The sequence below is a fragment of the Corvus kubaryi genome, unplaced genomic scaffold, assembly GCF_017639235.1.
Source record: "Corvus kubaryi isolate FWS band 111438036 unplaced genomic scaffold, C.kubaryi_AGA036_p1.0 split3-73, whole genome shotgun sequence".
In the NCBI taxonomy this organism is placed as follows: Eukaryota; Metazoa; Chordata; class Aves; order Passeriformes; family Corvidae; genus Corvus; species Corvus kubaryi.
The window spans coordinates 20,593,639-20,612,062 of NW_024582091.1; the positions used below are offsets into that span (position 1 = coordinate 20,593,639).

Consider the following 18,424-nt stretch of genomic DNA (forward strand, 5'->3'; position numbering starts at 1 on the left):
ATGAACAGGTAACTCCTGTACTCAGCTTCCAACAGAGTAAGCAGGAATAACTGGCACCTACACCATGGCAATCTCGATTCAGCGTAAGGTCTATGTAAGCCAATACTAAAGATACACCAACTAAACTGTTCCTAGTGTATTACAGACAACTCAGTTTCTAATCAGAAACTATTGCCAGTGCCCAAGAACAGCGTTACTTTTCTTAGTCGTTGGTGTAGCTTTCAGACTTTGGAGTGACAACCATACTCCCATAAACCAATTGTGTGTTTTACATGTTACAAAACTGCGTTGAAAACGTTACCAAAATTTTATTTCAGTAAGTTGCACTGCTAACTTAAACTGAGAGAAATGTTACTTCTAAAATAACAAAAAAAGGAAATGTCCAAGATTCTTATGTCTGTTCTCAACACCACAAGTTCATTATGATAGGTATTCTTTCCTTCCCCTCTCCCTACCTTCTTCAGCATCCCCTCCCCCTACCTTCTTCAGCAATCAGTACACTGAAGCAAAGAAACCAACCACAGGCATATCTCGGATCATAGAACAAAGAATGGATGAGTTTGGAAAGGGACCTCTGGAGGTCATTTGGTCCAGCCTCCACCTGCTCAAGCAGGGCCACCCAGTCAGTTGCCCAGGACGATGAGTATCTCCAAGCATGGAGACTCCACAAGCTCTGCAGGCAACCTGTGCCATAAAATGTGTCATCCTTGTGTGCTTCAGTTTGTGCCCACTGCCTCTTGTCCTGACCATGGGCATCACTGAGAATTTGGCTCCCTCTACTTCATTCTTATATCCATCAGATATTCCTATACATCAATTACACTTCCCTTGAACCTTCTCCAGAAACTTTACCATTTTTACTCCCAAACTGCAGTTTATTTGTCCTCAGAAAAGGACCACTTGCAAAAGACCTGAGCAATTAAGTCTTACATGCACCTGTGTGTACATGCATGAAATAGTTACATTAAATAACAAAAAACATGGCTTCACAGTAGTAGGCAAAGAAAAAATATTTTTATGTAGTTGATAAAAATGAAACAAAGAGACGTCATGACTTACTGCACAAACGTGTGCAAAAGGTCAGTATTAAGAGCATCTAAATGGTAACTCTTGATTTAGAAGTATGAGCATGTGATAGTATGTGGAAAGCTATGTTTCTGCGAAAGATAACAGCTGATCTAGAGCAAGGCACTTACTTTCCTCACATCTATAAGTAGCTCTGGCTACCCTTCTATGAGTTTCCAGATAAAGCTGGATAAGTACCCCTTTTTTCTGTTCTCAACCTTCTTGACATTTGCATTTCTTCAGAATCCAAGGAAAAATGCATTTTCAAATAGTTGAAGGTATTTTTATTTTTTTTTATTTTTAGAAAAGGTGAACAAAACACGCAAGAGCAAAATTTCATTCCTCACAATGGATCCCCTTCAATTTAGGACGTCTGTCCTAACTGCACCATTTACCATCCTTAAATGAAAACAAGACAAGGAGAAACCAGAGCTATGTAACTCAAACAAAAGTAACAGTATTTACTCCATTAGCTGAAAAGGAAAATCTCACCACTGCCTCCTATTACAGAGGCTGAATCTTCTTAAAGAGACTCCTCCTGCTGATGCCCTTCTCTGAAGCTCATGAGGATCTGTAACATGCAACATTCATTTCTCAGCCCTTCCAAATGTCAGTTACCACAACTTGTCCTGTGCCTGGTAACATTTAACAAAGAGCACCTTCTTGCATTTCTTTATCAAGTCAGAAATCTAAAAATCACAGAAATCATCATCTCAGTGAAGGACTAATGCCTTCATCTGGGAAAAAATGTTGACTGCATCTGACACAGCATGTGCAGATGCATTAAACCAGGAATTTTTAGTCTAGCAATTTCAAAAGCGACAACTTACAGAATCATTGTAAAAGAGCAATAATGAACATGTAAATCATATAGATAAAGTCACTCCCATAGTCCTCATAATAAAATGCTACATTTTATCTAGTTTTTGTAAATTTAGCAGTCCTGCAGATGTGACATGGGAAATATATCCCATAAGATGCAATAAGTACACACAGTAAGAACCAGGACCCAGCACACAATTTTTGCAAATGCACAGTGGGTGACACTTCTGATGAAGTAGAGCAGTTAAACTACTCAGTCTTAATTATAGCAATATGAAAAATTATCAAAATAGTGGCAATACATTAATTACGTTTGTCTGTTCATTTCATGCATTTACAGAACTATACATACAGCCAGTTAGGTACACAACATTTTGGAACAGAGAAAAGGGATGCATTTCCAAAAAAGCCCAAAACCAAAAACCAAACTAAGAAAATAAAACAAATTACATACCAAAGGCATTGGCAAGGGGCAGAAGCAGATCCTGGCACTAAGAAAACTTCTCAAGTTTTCAGAATTATTTTATTTGCTTCTCTCTTGATGGAATTTGGCGGGGTTTAAGGTTTAAGGATGGATGTTGTTTGAGTCTTATTTTTCAAGACAGGTAGTACAGCACTGGATGGAATTAATCTCAGTTTTGTATCTAACCTGAGCTAAATCACAGCTTCCAGAGTCTCCAGAGAGGTTCTCTAGAACATGATTCATTCTACTTTCCTTAAATGTCTGTCTTAGGAGATTAATAACTCCCTAGAGGTGCCCAGATTCCTCCCTTGAAGTAGATGTCTAACTTTCAGAGAACTAACATTCAGTGAGATGAATTCTACTCATTGTGTGCCACGATTACTGCACATCTTGTGTCCGGAAAACTTAGCATAAGAGCTCTAAGGAAATACAAGGGGTTTGGTAGGTTTTGTTGTTTGTTTGGGCGTTTTTGTGTGAAACTTGAACCTCCAAGTACATGGGGGATTATAAGGTCCAAACTCCTATGCAAAACTGTTCTATATAAGTCATGCTCACTAATGGACTTAATCAGGTATATCATTTAAAGAGCAGAAACCCCATCCATTTCCATAGAGCTATGTAGCCAGACAGCTCAAAATTACAAATACAAGTAAGTACACTACTGAATTAAAGCCTCGAAGAGTTGAGAAGATGCTTTAAATGGTAAAGTTATCATACTAGTTTTTAAAACTACCCAAGGAACTATATCTTTACCTATAGGCCATCCCAGATCAATTTCATACAAGAGGGTATGGAAGCCCCCCTTTAGTTTACAAACAGGAGCAGTTTGGAGCAAACCTCTTTTTGCGGACACGTTAGCCATGGGTTTTTAACATTTGTTGCCAAAGCACATATTTTACAAAGCTTCAGAAAGACAGATAATCGAACAACAGGATTAAAAAAAGGAATATCCTTAACAGCAGAATTTAGATAACATGACTGAGGGACAGTCTAGTGATGAAAATAACAACCCAATTCAAGAGTAATTAAATTCCTCCAATGGAGGAATTGACATAATTAATTTTGGATTACATGAAATTAGAATATGTTTCCCTCTACACAACTGCTTTGCAAGGAGACAATCCACAGTAGTTATCGGACTTGGCATTCGCTCTTCGTACCCTGTAACACCTTTCAGGAGTAGACAAACCAAAAGGCACTTTGGCAAAGCAACATTGGAAACCCAGCACATCTCCTGTCCAGGCTTTTCCTGCTGCATGGCTGGAGAGGAACTCAGGCTCCAGGTACAGTAAAGCAACAGCTGAAAGCAGAACTGCTATGAAACATCTTTTGCTATTACACTCACTTCACAAAAGTAATTCCTACATGAAAAACTTAAAGATTCGTACACATTTAAGTTTGTACACACATCCAAAAAGATTCATACATACACATGAAGATATGTGTGTATACATATAATTTATGCATACATATGTATAAATAGACACACTTAAGCAGAAGATAGTGGAGCTAAAGAGACAGCGACCTACTCTTGTTTCTTTGTGATGTATAAGGAAGGTCTAAAAGCAGGTTGTTTTCTTTATCCTACAAGTATTACAAATGTCAAGTCTGGTCTAAATTCATTTTGCTGGAAGACTTCTTGGACTTATAAGGCCATAGCTAAAAGAGCTTCTTACTTCTCTGACTGAAAGTTGAAGTCTACAACTACAGATGGAAGCCATTCCCAATCATTTCTCAGGTCTTTGAGTTAATTATATATTGGCAATAGCTACGTTTTAAACAATCCAAATAAAAAGTCAACTTCAATTTATCTTCCAAATAACAACAAGAGAATTCCTGGAAAAACCAATTTCAAACAGAAGATGCAATATAAGAAAGAAAAAACATTCAGTACGAAAAAAATTTCAATTTAAACCTTCTTTACGCTACCTAAAAAGCAACGGAGAATGAAATTCATTACATGTACATGATTACAAAAACACTCATTTGATTCACTGATGAGAAGTTAAACTCTATTATCTACCAAGTTTACCAGTTTGAAGGCACAATGGCTATCACTTCATCCACATCCCATTGTATTTACAGTGAAAAACAAACACAAAGGATCTCTACAGAAAAAAAAGGACATAAACACAGAACAACCCCTGAGAAGTGAAATTTTACAACAAAAACATTTGTTTTGAAATTCTGTTCTTTGTAAACTGCCATTATCTGAACCTGTGTTCTCCTGTAACTAGAATAATAATGTTTAATACTCAATTACAATGAAAAATATAGACTAAAAAAGTTAGAAGTTCCCAGAAAAATAAACAAACCCCAAACTGATTGAGAGACATGAGGTCTCACAGAGAATCATACCAAAGCTGACATCTTTCAGTGTGGAAAAAAAAAGTAAATCAATCTTAAGTTCTCTGACAATGCCCAGATTTCTTAAGAAAAAAATGGAATGGCATAATCTAGTTGGAAATCCCATAGTGCCATCTGTGTGGAGGAAAAAATCAAAAAGCCAACTGTGCATGCCCTTCTTTGGATCTGGAATTCCCCACAGATTCAGCAAATTTTAAAAATCTGAAGAACTGGGTCTTTCAATAAAATCCGGTAAATGTTTTGTAGCTGTTTCGTGACATGGTTTATAAAGTATTGGCACCAGCACAAAAAGTTCAAAGCAGTCATTCAGGAGTCACAGAGATTGTCAGATTTTTAACGATTTGCAGCACTCCTCTAGTAGCAGTTCGTTATTTACTGCATGAACTGAAGTGTTCTTTGTCACTGATCTTCAGAACAACACTGTACTTCTTGCAGACAAAGTCTTTTTCTTCTCATCCCAGTAGGTAATAAGTGCCATCAGTACAGGAATAACAGAACCAGTATCAAATGACAGCCTATATTTTATGGTCCATATTCATCAACAATGGTTAAAAAGGTAAAATTCTAAACCAAAGCTATACATAGCAACATACTCTAGCAGTGGTATTTGAGGGGAAAAAAAAAAAGAGAAATGCTTCATCCAAGAAAGTGCTAAAGGAAGAAACTTCCAGAAATTGTCCACCAACACAGTTTACTTTCTCCAGAGGCTAAGCAGTCTTAAAGAGAAAGTGCAATAGTACCTTGAGCTAATCTCCTCTTGGAAAAACAAAACAAAAACTCCAAACAAAACAAATCCAGTACTAAGGTTTAGTGATCATAAAATCATCAAATCATATTGCCCTTGTTTCAAGCCCGTTATATTTTCATTGCTGTTTTACTGAACAAAGATGCTTTTTTTTACACCTGACAGTAGATTTGATGCCAGTGAAAGGGACAGTTGCTAATGCATTACCCTAAGTTCTACTTTTCATGGTACTCTGCATCCAGATGTATCACAAATCAAGTCTTGACCATGACAAAAATTTAAAAAAGAAAACTACTCCAGAGTTTTCTACACATTACCAGTTACAACATTAAGTACCTGGCTTAAATTTTGTATCTCAATACCAAGAAGCAGCTGTTAATTCTATCTTTCATTTCTGCTCCAAGTTCAGGTGGTCCGGGTTCTTGCATTTATCTGTTGTGTCGCTTAGGCTGGACTGTAAAACACCACTACATCTATTTCAGGTGAAGGAAGGGAGAAAGATGTAACAGATACAACTCACTGCGAAAACTCGAAGAAGACAAAGTGCCTTTTCTATCTTTCTTATACACACTTAAACTGGCTTTCAAATAACTAATTATAGGCCAGATCATAAAATCTTATGCTGTAGGCCAAGCTAGAATGCTACAATATCTGTGTATGTATATACAAATACATATGTATACATTTATATATACACACACACGAGCACATGAAAAGGAAGCACCCATATTTTCCTTACTGCTAAATATTGAACTTCTGCTTTCACCTGGATATTAACAGTGTACTGTGTGTAACACCCTGTGAAGGGACATTTAAGAAGACATTAATTTGCTTCTCATTAAAGCCAGACATATGGCTAGTATTTAAAACATGCAGTGCCACCAATTAACAGAGTAAAATAATTCTTAGGTACAATATCAACTTTAAGAAACATAATACATTCAAATGTATTTTACCCATTTGTGTAGATAATTAACAGTTTCCGCTATTTCACAGCAGATTTATATTCTCCTTTAAAAAATCAGCACAAATTTACAGGAAAACAACTCTGTCAAACGAGTTCCACAGCAGCATATGTAGGGAGTCACTGGGTGAAACTCTTTTTTATGAACACATTAGGAAAGTTGGCATTCAGTTCTAGCACAACTCTATTATCAATCTGTGAACAGAAGGACACATCGAGTAAAGAAAGGTCTTTACAAGACTCCAGCAATTTTCTTAAAGATGCAGGGCTCACCATCCTCGTTCCTGTTCAAAAACAAAACAAACAGAATTGTAAAGTTACCAGGAATAGTGGAAAGTTTCAAGCTGTTAATACTGTGTCATGAAAAAATGCTACTAAACCACAACTTTTATCTAGAGAGTTTATATATCCAACACTACTGCAGAAAACTGCTGGCAGACACCAACTCACACAGCTCCATCTTCAGCTAACTAGCACCCCAAAAAGCCATCTAGTTCAGGATCTTGTCTATGTCAGGGCCAATTATGTTCCCCACCCTCCTTACCTCCCCTGCAAAAAAAGCAGCAGAGTTTTTGAAGTAACTTTTTGTGGTGGCCGGTTAGCCTGTGGTACAAGGGATAAAGAGTCCGCTGGTGGGACAAGTCCCTAGTACCAAAAGAACCTCCTCAGGTTAGGGTGACCAGAAAGGCTTCTCCCAGGATGCATTGTTATGTTAATCTACCCCAGTTCTGCTTCCCTGGTTGGCCCGTGGCCCCTCCACCCCCTTGCTACATGATACATTTCATATCCTAGAAAGTTCTCCATTCCAGGTTCCCCCCACTGGCCTCTGCCCCTCACCACTCCCCCAGAGCTTCTCCATCAGTCCCTGGCACTTGCCCCACTGCCATACTTAAACCTGAGCTTTCCATTGTTTTCGTCTTTGCCTCTGGAGTCCTTCACAGTGTAGAAGTAATAAACTGTTCCTGTGGAACTCCATGCAAAGACCCTTCCTGCCTCTTTGCCGCTGACCCCTATCACTGAAGCTGTCCGTGCATTTCTGCGTGCATGTGTGTGAGAGTGTGTGGCTGATCCTGCTGAGCGGCTTCGCTAAGGAGATGCTTTTGGAAGATCGCTGCACCCTGCGCTCCGGCACAGAAGCAGAGAGCCCAGGATAGCAATAGCTTTTCACTGGTGAATCTTCTCAATTGCCAAAATTTATCATTTTAGGGTTTTCTAAAGTTATCTTTCATGAATTCTACCACTATTCTGAATTTCTTCATACTTACAGCCCCTTCACAAGTTCCACAGTTTAACTACATAACGTCAAAAAAAAAAAAAAAAAGAGAAAAACCAAAAACTCCAGCCTATTAATTGCAATAATTAAGGTGCAATGGAAAGAAGCAGTGAGATCATTCCCAGTTTACTATTTCTAAATCGTTCATACTCCCATGCACATCTCTTCTGTTCCCTCAAGGCCATCTGTTTTCCAGACTCCCTTGCATCTCAAAATGACCCTTGTTGTGTTGTTTCTGCACTAATTTAGTACTTTTGAAACTGGATGACCAGAACAATACAGTACACTGAGCACACAGTCAGTAATTTTATAATACAGTCTTACGGCATTTTCTCCATTTCTTGTCTCCCTAATCTTCTCTATTCCCATTAGAATGATGCTGGGCAATGAGCTGATGCTTTCCAAAAATTGTCCACAGGATCTCTTTCCTACGTAACAGTAGCTAATACAAACCCAGCCCCCTATATATTTAGCTGATGTTATTTTGCCTCATGTGATTTGCATTTGATTCCATGCTTTCCTCCTGCTTTATCACCTGTTTAATAAATATCACAAGATCATGCTGCTGTTTTTCAGAGTTAATTCTTCAGTTTAAGATTTTTCAACTCTGAACACCTGTGTGTTACCCTCTGGAATTATTCACCCCTCTGCCTGGATTAGCAGACCCTTGGTGACCACAGTAGTGACGTAACTTCAGTGTGAAGAGATGATACATTCTTGTCCTCTGTTGTTTCTAAAACACTCAAAATCCAGAAGACAGCTAAGTTACAAAAGCAGCACAACCTTGGCTAAAGCTTTTGAAAATCCAGTGCTCTATGGATTGGAGTAGTGCTCATGTTCACCAAGAACTCCAAGGAATTCTAAATGACTGGAGAGGCATCCTTGCTGCGATGCAGCTCTCCTTCAAAATATGGTAATGTCCCCTGTATGTCCACTGACTGACTTTCTCATGGCTGCCACTGGTTTACACAGAGCAAAAGATGATCTTACTGTTTTGTAGCTCCTAACCCAAGCCCTTTACAGAAGGTTGTGCCATGTTTGTAACCCTGCATTACTCTAGCACCGAGGCTGATTTAGGAGACAGATCACACCAGAAATAAGATTTCCAGAGCCCTGTATTTGAGCTCATTTAGAACCACTGCATAAATACCATTTAGTCCTAACAATTTATTATTATTCAATGCATTGATTTGTTCAAAAGCTTTCTGTATTGGCATTCCAATTTAAGGCAGCTTTCCAGGCTAATCTCCAGGAAAGAATGGCTCTGATGTAGAAGCCTGCTTGATCCCCTCCGCCATGAACACTAATGGACAGACAACAGTTCTCCTGCAACAGCCTGGTATAGGGGTGAGCCTTCACATCTGGACTATCTACCAAGCTCAGTCACTCCTGTAGATGTCTAACACATCTAGCTGAAGTACAGGATCATTCACCTCTAGCCAATGGCTCCTAAATACTTCATATTTACTGCCTTACTGTGATTTCATTTCACTTTCTAGAGTTCATCTTCCTATTTTCATTCTCTGAATGGGATTCAATTTCAGAAAGACTCCAGATGGTTTCAGTAGTCTCCAGTACTCTTCTGCATAAACAAGGGGGTATCTAAATGTGGTCTTCAATTATCCTATGTCAGGCTCTCAGATTAGTTGCTTTAAGACCTTACTGAACATCACCCAAGGACAGTCTTTGCTATCATGTCCCCAAATTTTATCTCCTCCACAGAGACAAAGCTTGTCATTATCATTGTGATTTTTAACTCCTTTATCATTATATAATCACCATCATCAGAACTGTCTGGTGGTTCATGCAACAGTCCCTAGGGCTTTACATAGAAATTCTGTAATATGCTTTATTTATTCACTTCATTTGACCATGAACTTTACCACAGCATCTCTGTTCTACCATAAGGACCTGCTCTACCATTCCAAATGCAACTCTAGGAACAACACATTATGCTACTTATCTTTTTTTCCACCAAGCCTTAAAATTGCTACTACATCAGCACCTTCATCTAAACCCAGTCTCATTTATGCATCACAGCTTTTATGCTTCAAGATCCAAATGTGTGTTTCTACAAGCATGCTAGATTTAGATGCCTAGCTACAGATTTTTTGTGTAGGATGTTCTTCGTTCCTTCCTACCTGAACTTTGATAGTTCTCCTACCATTTCATCTAAGACTTTTAATAGATTTGCAACTAAGTAGGTCATCCTAAATTGCATGTTTTATTGCACCTGGGTTTTTTTCCTCCTCAGACTCAAAATTTTATGTTAGGAAATACCTTCTTCTAAAAGCAATCCAGCTGGGGTTTGGTTATTCAAACCACAGGATAAGTGAACATTATCTGTAGTCTTACTTTTATTTATACAATGTACAGTTAGTAAGGTGTGTATCTTAAAAGCCCATTCAAAAGCATTTCAGAATTTTAATACAGCACATTTTCCTTTGTTTTTGAAGGACTGACAATGTAGCCTGCTAGTTAATTATCTATATAGTGCATTTTTCTTCTGGACTTTGGAGGCTTTTGGACCTTTATTATTTACTACTTCTCCTCCATGGACTAATCAGCCATTTCTCAGAATACATACATAACCAAAACATTAAAATCTGCTATTTACTTTTGTTGTTCAGCTAATTCTCTGAAAAAATTCTCTTGCATCACCATTGCAAAAATCACCTCTGAGTAATGATCTTTTTGCTAGAACAATTATGTTTATTAGCTGTAAATAATTTAATTTATATTCATCATATATCCAAGTCTTCAAATTCTATAGCAGTTTAGGAGACCTGTGCACAACAGCTATAAAAACTGCCAGAACCCAAATTTCTTGGGCAAGGGATACTACTACACACAAAACAGTATTTCAGAGTAGCAACCTTGAAAATAACTAGCACTCTTCCCTCAAATATTCTGACTTTTTTTCCCTTCTTCCCCTAGACCAGCCAGACTAGCCTTTTATTCTTTACATTTTATTCCATCTATTGCACACAACTCAAATTCAAAATTTTAATGTACTACACATTTTCATGTTTGAATTGACTAACTACGTGTTGATGTTCTCAAGATAAAGCTGGAAAGTTTGACAGCTGGCAAGGGGGCAGTTGGGTTTTCTGTTGCTCAGGAAGGTGTGGGAGGTGTTGAAATGTAGATAGGAATACATGAATTTTGTGGTAACGAGGGTGTCTACTTTTCATTACTCTTCTTGTGCAGGACAGAGGCAGTTGGAACTTTTGGGGAGCGAGGTTAATATGATTTACTCTTCACCCTTGACAGCAGCTGAGAACCCCACAGCAAGAGAACTAAGCAGCTGATGTGATGTGCAAGAAAAGCTCTTGGCACTGTCAATTCAGGTTGCCATCTGACTTGTCACACTGCTCAATGCTGATCACAGTTTGAAGACTAGTTTTTTAACTACTGGTCTAGAGGTGTCCACTTAACTTTTGATAGCACTGGCTGATGTACTGCGTCACTACAGAACTGTCAGATGATCATAACTGGATCATTCTGACAGAGTGTGGAAATATGCCATGTCAGTCAGTGGAAAAGATGTGGGTTGGGAAGGAAATGATACTTGTAAGCAGCCAGTTCAGGATGTAGTGGGTAAAAACAAGCTCAGAACTAAAAGTTCAAGAGAAGCACATTGTCATGCACTCAGTGACACACTTGCACCATGCTTCCTCTTCCAAACTTATGATACAGCAAATATGACCAGCTCATGATTTTTTTGAACAGAAATTTACTTTCTATGTTTTATACAGCACAAACACAGCCTGACATCCAACAATGCTTTACATGGGCTCTTGAAAACCAGCAATTTTAATCTCCTACAGAGTTCTCTGACTCTGTAACAAGGAAATTGCCAAACAATTATGCTAAAGGACAGATGGGTAGCAAGCCTAGGACCTATCACCTTAAAACACCATCCAGGCTATATATAATGCGTATTTTGCACCACTTACAGCTTAACAAGATTTCTTTCAGAAGCTTAGACTCCTCCATCCCTGAAGCTATTATGATGATAAATAACCTATAACTGAAACAAGAAGTTTTCTCTGACAAGTTTGTAAGTTCTAACAGCTGCAGAGAGACACCAGTAAAGTATCTTCAACACTGGTGACTACAGTGAAGACACTCTGACCCTTACTTAGATAAGTGCTTGTATACAGCAAAAACCATTGCTTTTACACAGCTTTGTTGAAGCAAAAGAAGTTCCTTTACAGCACACAGTGCTAACCTAGCAGCAATACCTCTAGACCCTTCACAATGCATACACAAGCCAGACATTTCTGTACTTGGGAGATGACAAAGGATATAATGAGAGCACCTCTCATTCGTTCACATCACAGAGAAGACCCACTGTTCAAGGTTACTCTTGCAAAGCTGAGTACTGACCTCTGGCCTCTTACAGCTTCAGACCTGTTGTCACACTTCTACTAAAGGACAAAAACATACTACACATTTATGTAGCTTGCACAAACAGACATTTATGACTTTCTTGGTACTCCTGCACAGTGAGAGTCTCACTCTTTAGTTCAGACAACAGAGACTTCTGCACTTACATGGGAACACCTGGCATATCTACCTCCAGATGACACGATGTGGTTCTACTTGACAGCTCTTTCTTTTAACCATAGACTGTAGTGGTTACTATATTCAGACAAAAAAATGAACAGTTTCCTGGCTGTTGCCAAAAAAGCAGGGTAGGTCCTTCACATATATTTTATCACCTTGTACTGACTTGTTTACAGGAGAGGACAACCTTTTTTTTATCCTACCAAGTATTTCTCTGAAGGAAGAAAGTAAGATTTTTTTTCAGATTATTCATTTTGCAGATAATTCAACTGGCTATCCCCTAGAGAGGATTTATCTGAACCCAGCATGCAGTCTCACTGGAAAACTTTGACTACAAATCCACCTAACTCAGGAATATTGGTAAGCACTCAGGGAACAGAACAAACTCCTTTTCCACCTTCACATGGTATTTAAAAAAAAACCCCAAAACATTAAGATGTCAAACTGAATTAAAATGTGAATTCAAACACTAAAGAAACGTGGCAACAAGCCTTCACTGCTGTCAGAGAGGCAACAGAAGTAACAGACTATCCACAGGCTTAACAGAGCCAAACTATTCTCTGGGGAGCCTCTGGTGCAGTAAGGAGGTCTTTGCCCACTTTGTGGGCAGACACCAGGTCATTGCATAAGAAACACATGGAAGTGGGTGGTCAGGAGCACATAAGTGTTTCTGAAAGACTTAATTCACTACACCACTTGGAAACTTTTGGTGTCTGAACAGGGCAATGTGCCCCTGATAATATCGCTACAAAGCAGATTCTCTTAAAGATATGCAAAACACAGTACCCCCAGTGGGCATATAGGCTCTACAACTTGTACTAGGGGGAGGTTTTTTCTGTTTATACTCCTTCTCCATGTTGCTCAGAAGGTAACTTTCTCAGTCAGAGGTGAGTAAAACTCTTTATCATGACAGAAGAGTGTACTGTGGGTACAATCTGAAGCCATATGCTAAACGCTTTGCAATAAATGCTGATAGCCTTAAACTTGCTTGCAACATTACTCACATTGATGTCTCTCAGTTCTTTGCAGTATCCCTCTCAACCTAAATGTAATATTTTCATTATAATTATTAAATGTTAGAAGTACACAGAGCTGTTGCAGTGCATGTGGCAGTGGCCACTACAGCAGAGCATTCAGAGGACTGATGGACAGGCCTCCAGAACACAGAGGTCTGATTCTCACCTTGGTTACAGCGAGCTCCCCTGCTCCAAGTGGTTCTTAGTTTACATGTTTTAAGTTTATTGGTTCAGGAGTTCCCCACCCAGTTTTATGTATAAGTTCATGTTTATGTATTTCCCTTAGTTGCTTATGTATTAGTTCTGGAAAGTTCTCCCTTCTTCGATGCCCCATTGGTCTACTCATGTAATTCCCTCCCCTAAGTTATCCCCATTGGTTATTCCCCTGTTGTCTGCTCCTCCTCAGTTGGTTCCCATTGTTTTTTTCCCTTTGTTTCACCCCCCCCTATAAAATGCAGTGCTTTCCCCCTTTTCCTGGTCTTTGTCCCTGGATCTTCCACTGGCAATAAACCAGCTGGAAGCTGCACAGAGACTCCTCTCTCATCCTTTGCCTCTGCCGATGCTTTTACACCACCATTGTTTGGGGCTCGCTCCTTGCAAAGGAGCCAGCTTTCCCTGCAAGCTGCAGCCAACCCCTGCCTGCAGCAGCAGAAGCCAAGGACATCTGCAGCTGGACGCTGTGCTGCCTCAGGCAGCCCCAACAGTGTCACAGAGCAGCTACTTTATTCCCTTCCATTTAAATCTTCCTTTTTCAGATAACCTGTGAAAATAAGTTGGTAAAAACACGAAGAATTTTCTCCCACATTGATGTCACAAACATCCCTGCTGTCCTACATTATTATAAAAAGAAAACCTCATATGCCACCATAAAAGAGTAAATTCAGCATCACACAAAACTATACTTCTCAAAGTCCTCACTTGAGAGTTCAAAGTATATTTACTTTAGATTTCTAAAAATACTTTCAACTATGGAAGTTGCAGAGGATTAGAAATTTCAGATTTGCTATGCTTTTTAACCCTCATCACTTCCTTCCCACCTTACTAGAAAGTCTATTTAAGTTTTGCTGTTAATTACCCTTTCATCTTTATTAACTCAAATTCACTTCCTGATAAAAATGATGAAGAAATTCAGTATTGCAGAGTATATACCTATATAATATAAATAACAAGTATTTACTGCACAAAAGCAAAATCTGTTTATTGATCAGAGACTCATGCTATAAACATACTTCATCACACTTCACAGAAATAAAACCACAAAAGCAGAAGGAATGATAAGAAACTGGATCTTCTGATAATCAAAAGAGAAAGGCTTCAGTTAAAAAAAACGATGGTCATGAAAATAAAAATTACTGGAAAAAATCTTGCACTTAAATTCTAGTTTAAGCAATTCATACTCAGCAATCAAATTATACAGCTGGTATAAATCCACTGGATTCTGAGTCAGAATTCATGCAGTGAGTAAAACATCCCTCTTTTTTTCCATGTGCTAAACCATAATTTTAAGAAATAATTATTTAAAAATTATGTTTAGAAGACAGTTTTGTCTTAATGACTCCTCTTTAACTGAAAGGCTTTCGAGACACAGTAAAACAAACACCAATATTCCTACATCCTCTTACCCAATATATCCAGCTGCCGTAAGTGCGTACAGTTGGCAGCGAGCTCCTCGATGTCTGTGTCACACACAGACCTGTTGGCCGTGAGAAAGAGCTTCTGCAAATTGGGGAGTTTACGTGCAAGGTTTGTGAAGCAGCCTGTACTGCTCTGTAGCGTAGGGCACCAACCAAGATCAAGTTCTTCCAAAAGCTGGCAGCCTGAAGCCAATTCTGCAATCCCGCTTTCAGTTATGTTTTTACATCTCCACAAATCCAGACTGCGAAGCTTTTTGCATTTTGCTCCCATCATGCTTGCTATAAGGTCATAGTCTTCAATCTGCAAGGAAAGCAAACACTCGGTGACGTGTAACATCGTTCCAGATATACAGAGGTGTTTCAAGGTTTGCTTCCTAACACACATAACAGATGTCTGAAGCATTTGTCATTTCTAAAGAGCTCTGAGAATTGTCCATTGTATGGGACAGTGAGATCTACTTTTATAAAAGACAAAAATAAAATAAATTTCCTATAAACCCCAAATATAGGTGTTTTTAAATTCACTCAATACTGAGGATCAAAATGCAGCAAAAGTTGTTTCTTTGGAGAAACTTCTTTTGCACAGTTGTTTTCCCTTAAAAAGATGATTACAACAGCTTTTATGACCACAGAAAGTGTAAGCACTGAAGAATGCTTGAAGAATTTACTTATTTCCATTTTACATTGATCAGTTGCTACATCTCCTTATGAAAGTCTCATTAACTACTTATTAAGTGATTACGCATATAGAGAATGCCCAAAAACTTAGAAAGAGGCTGAAGAACTCTGAGAAAGCCTACAAGCTATGTTTTAGGCCTACTAAACCAGTACGTAACCCTTAAGTATATGACCAAGCTGCATTCATCTTGAACCTTCCAAAGAGTAGAGTCTTGTATCACCGTCACATTTAACACACCTTTGTGAAACAAACCCAGACTGAGTTCCAAAGCAAGCGAGTGCACACACCCACACCCACACCCACCCTGAATGGGTGGTGTCACTCACCATGACACAGCTGCCCAGGCTGAGGTGCTGCAGCTCCGAGCAGAAGTTCAAAATACTGAGCAGGGCTGTTTGCTGCCACGGGGGAACACATCAGAAGGAAATATGGAAAGTGAAACAGAGAAGAGGTCAATTAGACATTAAAGGCTGTCACCGCATTTCCTGAAATACAACTCAAAACTCTTTTACAGATGCCTCAAATGCCACCTAATGAGTCTCTGGGTACTTTACCCATTGATTGGCTTAAAGAAATGGTAATCGTTACAAACCTTTATGCAAGTCACTTTGGATGGGGTTCTGTGCTGCCCTGAAGATACCCACACACCACTGACCTATCCGCTCATTTCCCATAGGAGAGCTTATGAAGAAGCGTGGCAAGATCAAAAAACAGACAAGGCCAGCCTGCAAACACAGAGGGCTGGGGACACACCAGGAGAAGAAGGCAGGCTCTGACATTCACCCATCAGCTGCAGCCTGATGGAACTGCCAATAGAGCTGCACAGCATTAGGGCTGGGCTGGTGACTTTAATGTCAAAGGAGGCTCCGTGCTGACAAGGATGCTGACAGCCATTGAGCACTTGTCACTACTATCACGCACACTGAAACAGATATAATGTGTATTTTACAGTCCTGTTCCTGTCATTTAATGTGGCCATTCTTTGCCAAAAGTACTGCACATTGCTCAGCCTGAAATTGGACTGCAACATCAGATGCACCTTACATAAAGTGCACAGCTGTTCTGTTCCACAACAAAAGAAACTACAGATTCTTACCTGTGTTTCTAAGATACAGTAAAGACCCTTCTGCATTGTCTGTAGCCATATTTTGTTTTGTAGTTGGAAACACACACAGTGTGAAAAAAAGAACATAATCTGGGATTCACATCCCAAATATCTGTGCATCCCACTTAAAACATCACTTCATTAGGACTTTGTAATCTATATGAACTTTAAAACAGGACTAGGCTTCACAACACATTAACAACAAAAACGTGGATTTCTACAGGATATCCAACAATTTCTAACAGAAATAAACCCCCAAGCAATATACAAGTGACAAAGTCATCGACTGCTGTTAAGTGTAATTACAACAAGAACACTAGTCAACAATGTTTGTATGCAGGGGTAGTATAATTTATAGTTTATTTAAATATAAATTTACTTGTTTTCAGAAAGTTTATAGTTAAATGCTTTACTTAGTTTCCTCAGTTTGTTACATTCCAATGAAACTTGGCAGAAATATGATCCTTCATATCGCCAAGAAGAAACATCTGATTCCTTGCACTGGAGACATGGAACAGGGACACAGCACGAGGTATTCACAGAGACCATTTCAGACATTTAATTTAGGTGTCTCCAGGGAGCAATTATAAACACCCAACACTTGACATGTATGGAATCTCGATTCCAACCTGGCCTTCTAAGATTTGATTTCCCAAAGGCAGCCTAAAAGTAGATGCTAAGAGTAAGCCTTCCTCACATGTATCTTGGTAGAAGTCTAGAAACTCACTGTCCCCATGAGTGCTTGACTTTCATTTTTAAAGGAAAAGGTAGCTAGGGAATGAAACACAAGCATTAAAAATTCATTACTAAAGAGGTTATTAAGAATATTTTAAGGCTGGTAAATGTGTAAATATCCAATTCATTTTAAATTGCGCCCTTAATAAGCAAATGGTTCATTTGGATCATTAAAGAGGAATAAACAAATAACTCAAAGAGAATGAGACAGTCTTTCCTTTTCAACTCAGTGAAAGCTATGAGCTTTAGAACCTACCCAGACACACAAATTAAAAGCAAAATCCCCAAACTGCTGTCTGCAAACCTTACATATCGGAGCTAAACAGATCAGTCTCTGACTGCACACAGAGCTCCAAACAAGGTTTCTGCAGGTATTCAGATAACTCCACAGGAAAGCTGAATATACTGCTGCATTCTACCAAGTTTTTTAGTAATGGTTTCCAGACTGGAATTTAAACACTGGCCTGAAAGGATGAGAAACAGCAATCTCTTTCCTTAATTGACACAAACAGTATAAAAGTGAACAGTCACTCTGAAGAGCTTGTACGATGTGGAATCAATTCCATGCTTCTTCAGAGAGGGGTGAAATAGAGAGGAAGACTAGTATTCATAATTATCTTCATAGACAACTGAGCTCCTTGTGTTAACATGAACAGGAATGTCATGGATCTCTCGGAGTACCTTTTAGTCCCTCTCTTTTTTAAGACAGTCCTTCCTGTACTGACATGCACTGAGTCCACATTTTCAAAGGTCTTTTCACAATCTATTATTTTAAATCATTATTTTAAAAACCAAAACAACTTAAAAAAAACCCACTAGAAATCTGAGTAATCGAAGGGAGCTTGGTAGAACACCATGTCATACCATCAGAAATCATGCCAAGTCAAGCTCAAGAGTAAACAACTACGTACTCAACATTCATTTCACTGGCTATATTAATTCCTCTTCTGGGGCGCATACATGCCCACACACAGCAAACCAGAT

The 18,424-nt window shown here is 38.8% G+C and overlaps 1 protein-coding gene across 1 annotated transcript in view; it reads right to left on the reverse strand.

Annotated features, from left to right (window-relative positions):
* Positions 1-1,337: 1,337 nt before the first annotated feature.
* The window catches only part of FBXL4 (F-box and leucine rich repeat protein 4), a 61,427-nt gene continuing 44,340 nt past the window's right edge, over positions 1,338-18,424 (reverse strand). Inside the window, exons 6-8 of the mRNA XM_042016335.1 lie at positions 15,927-15,998; positions 14,910-15,222; positions 1,338-6,710 (exon numbers count right to left, since the gene is read on the reverse strand). Coding sequence (XP_041872269.1) covers positions 6,547-6,710; positions 14,910-15,222; positions 15,927-15,998 — 549 coding nt within the window. The 3' untranslated portion in view covers positions 1,338-6,546. The remainder of the gene's footprint in view (positions 6,711-14,909; positions 15,223-15,926; positions 15,999-18,424) is intronic.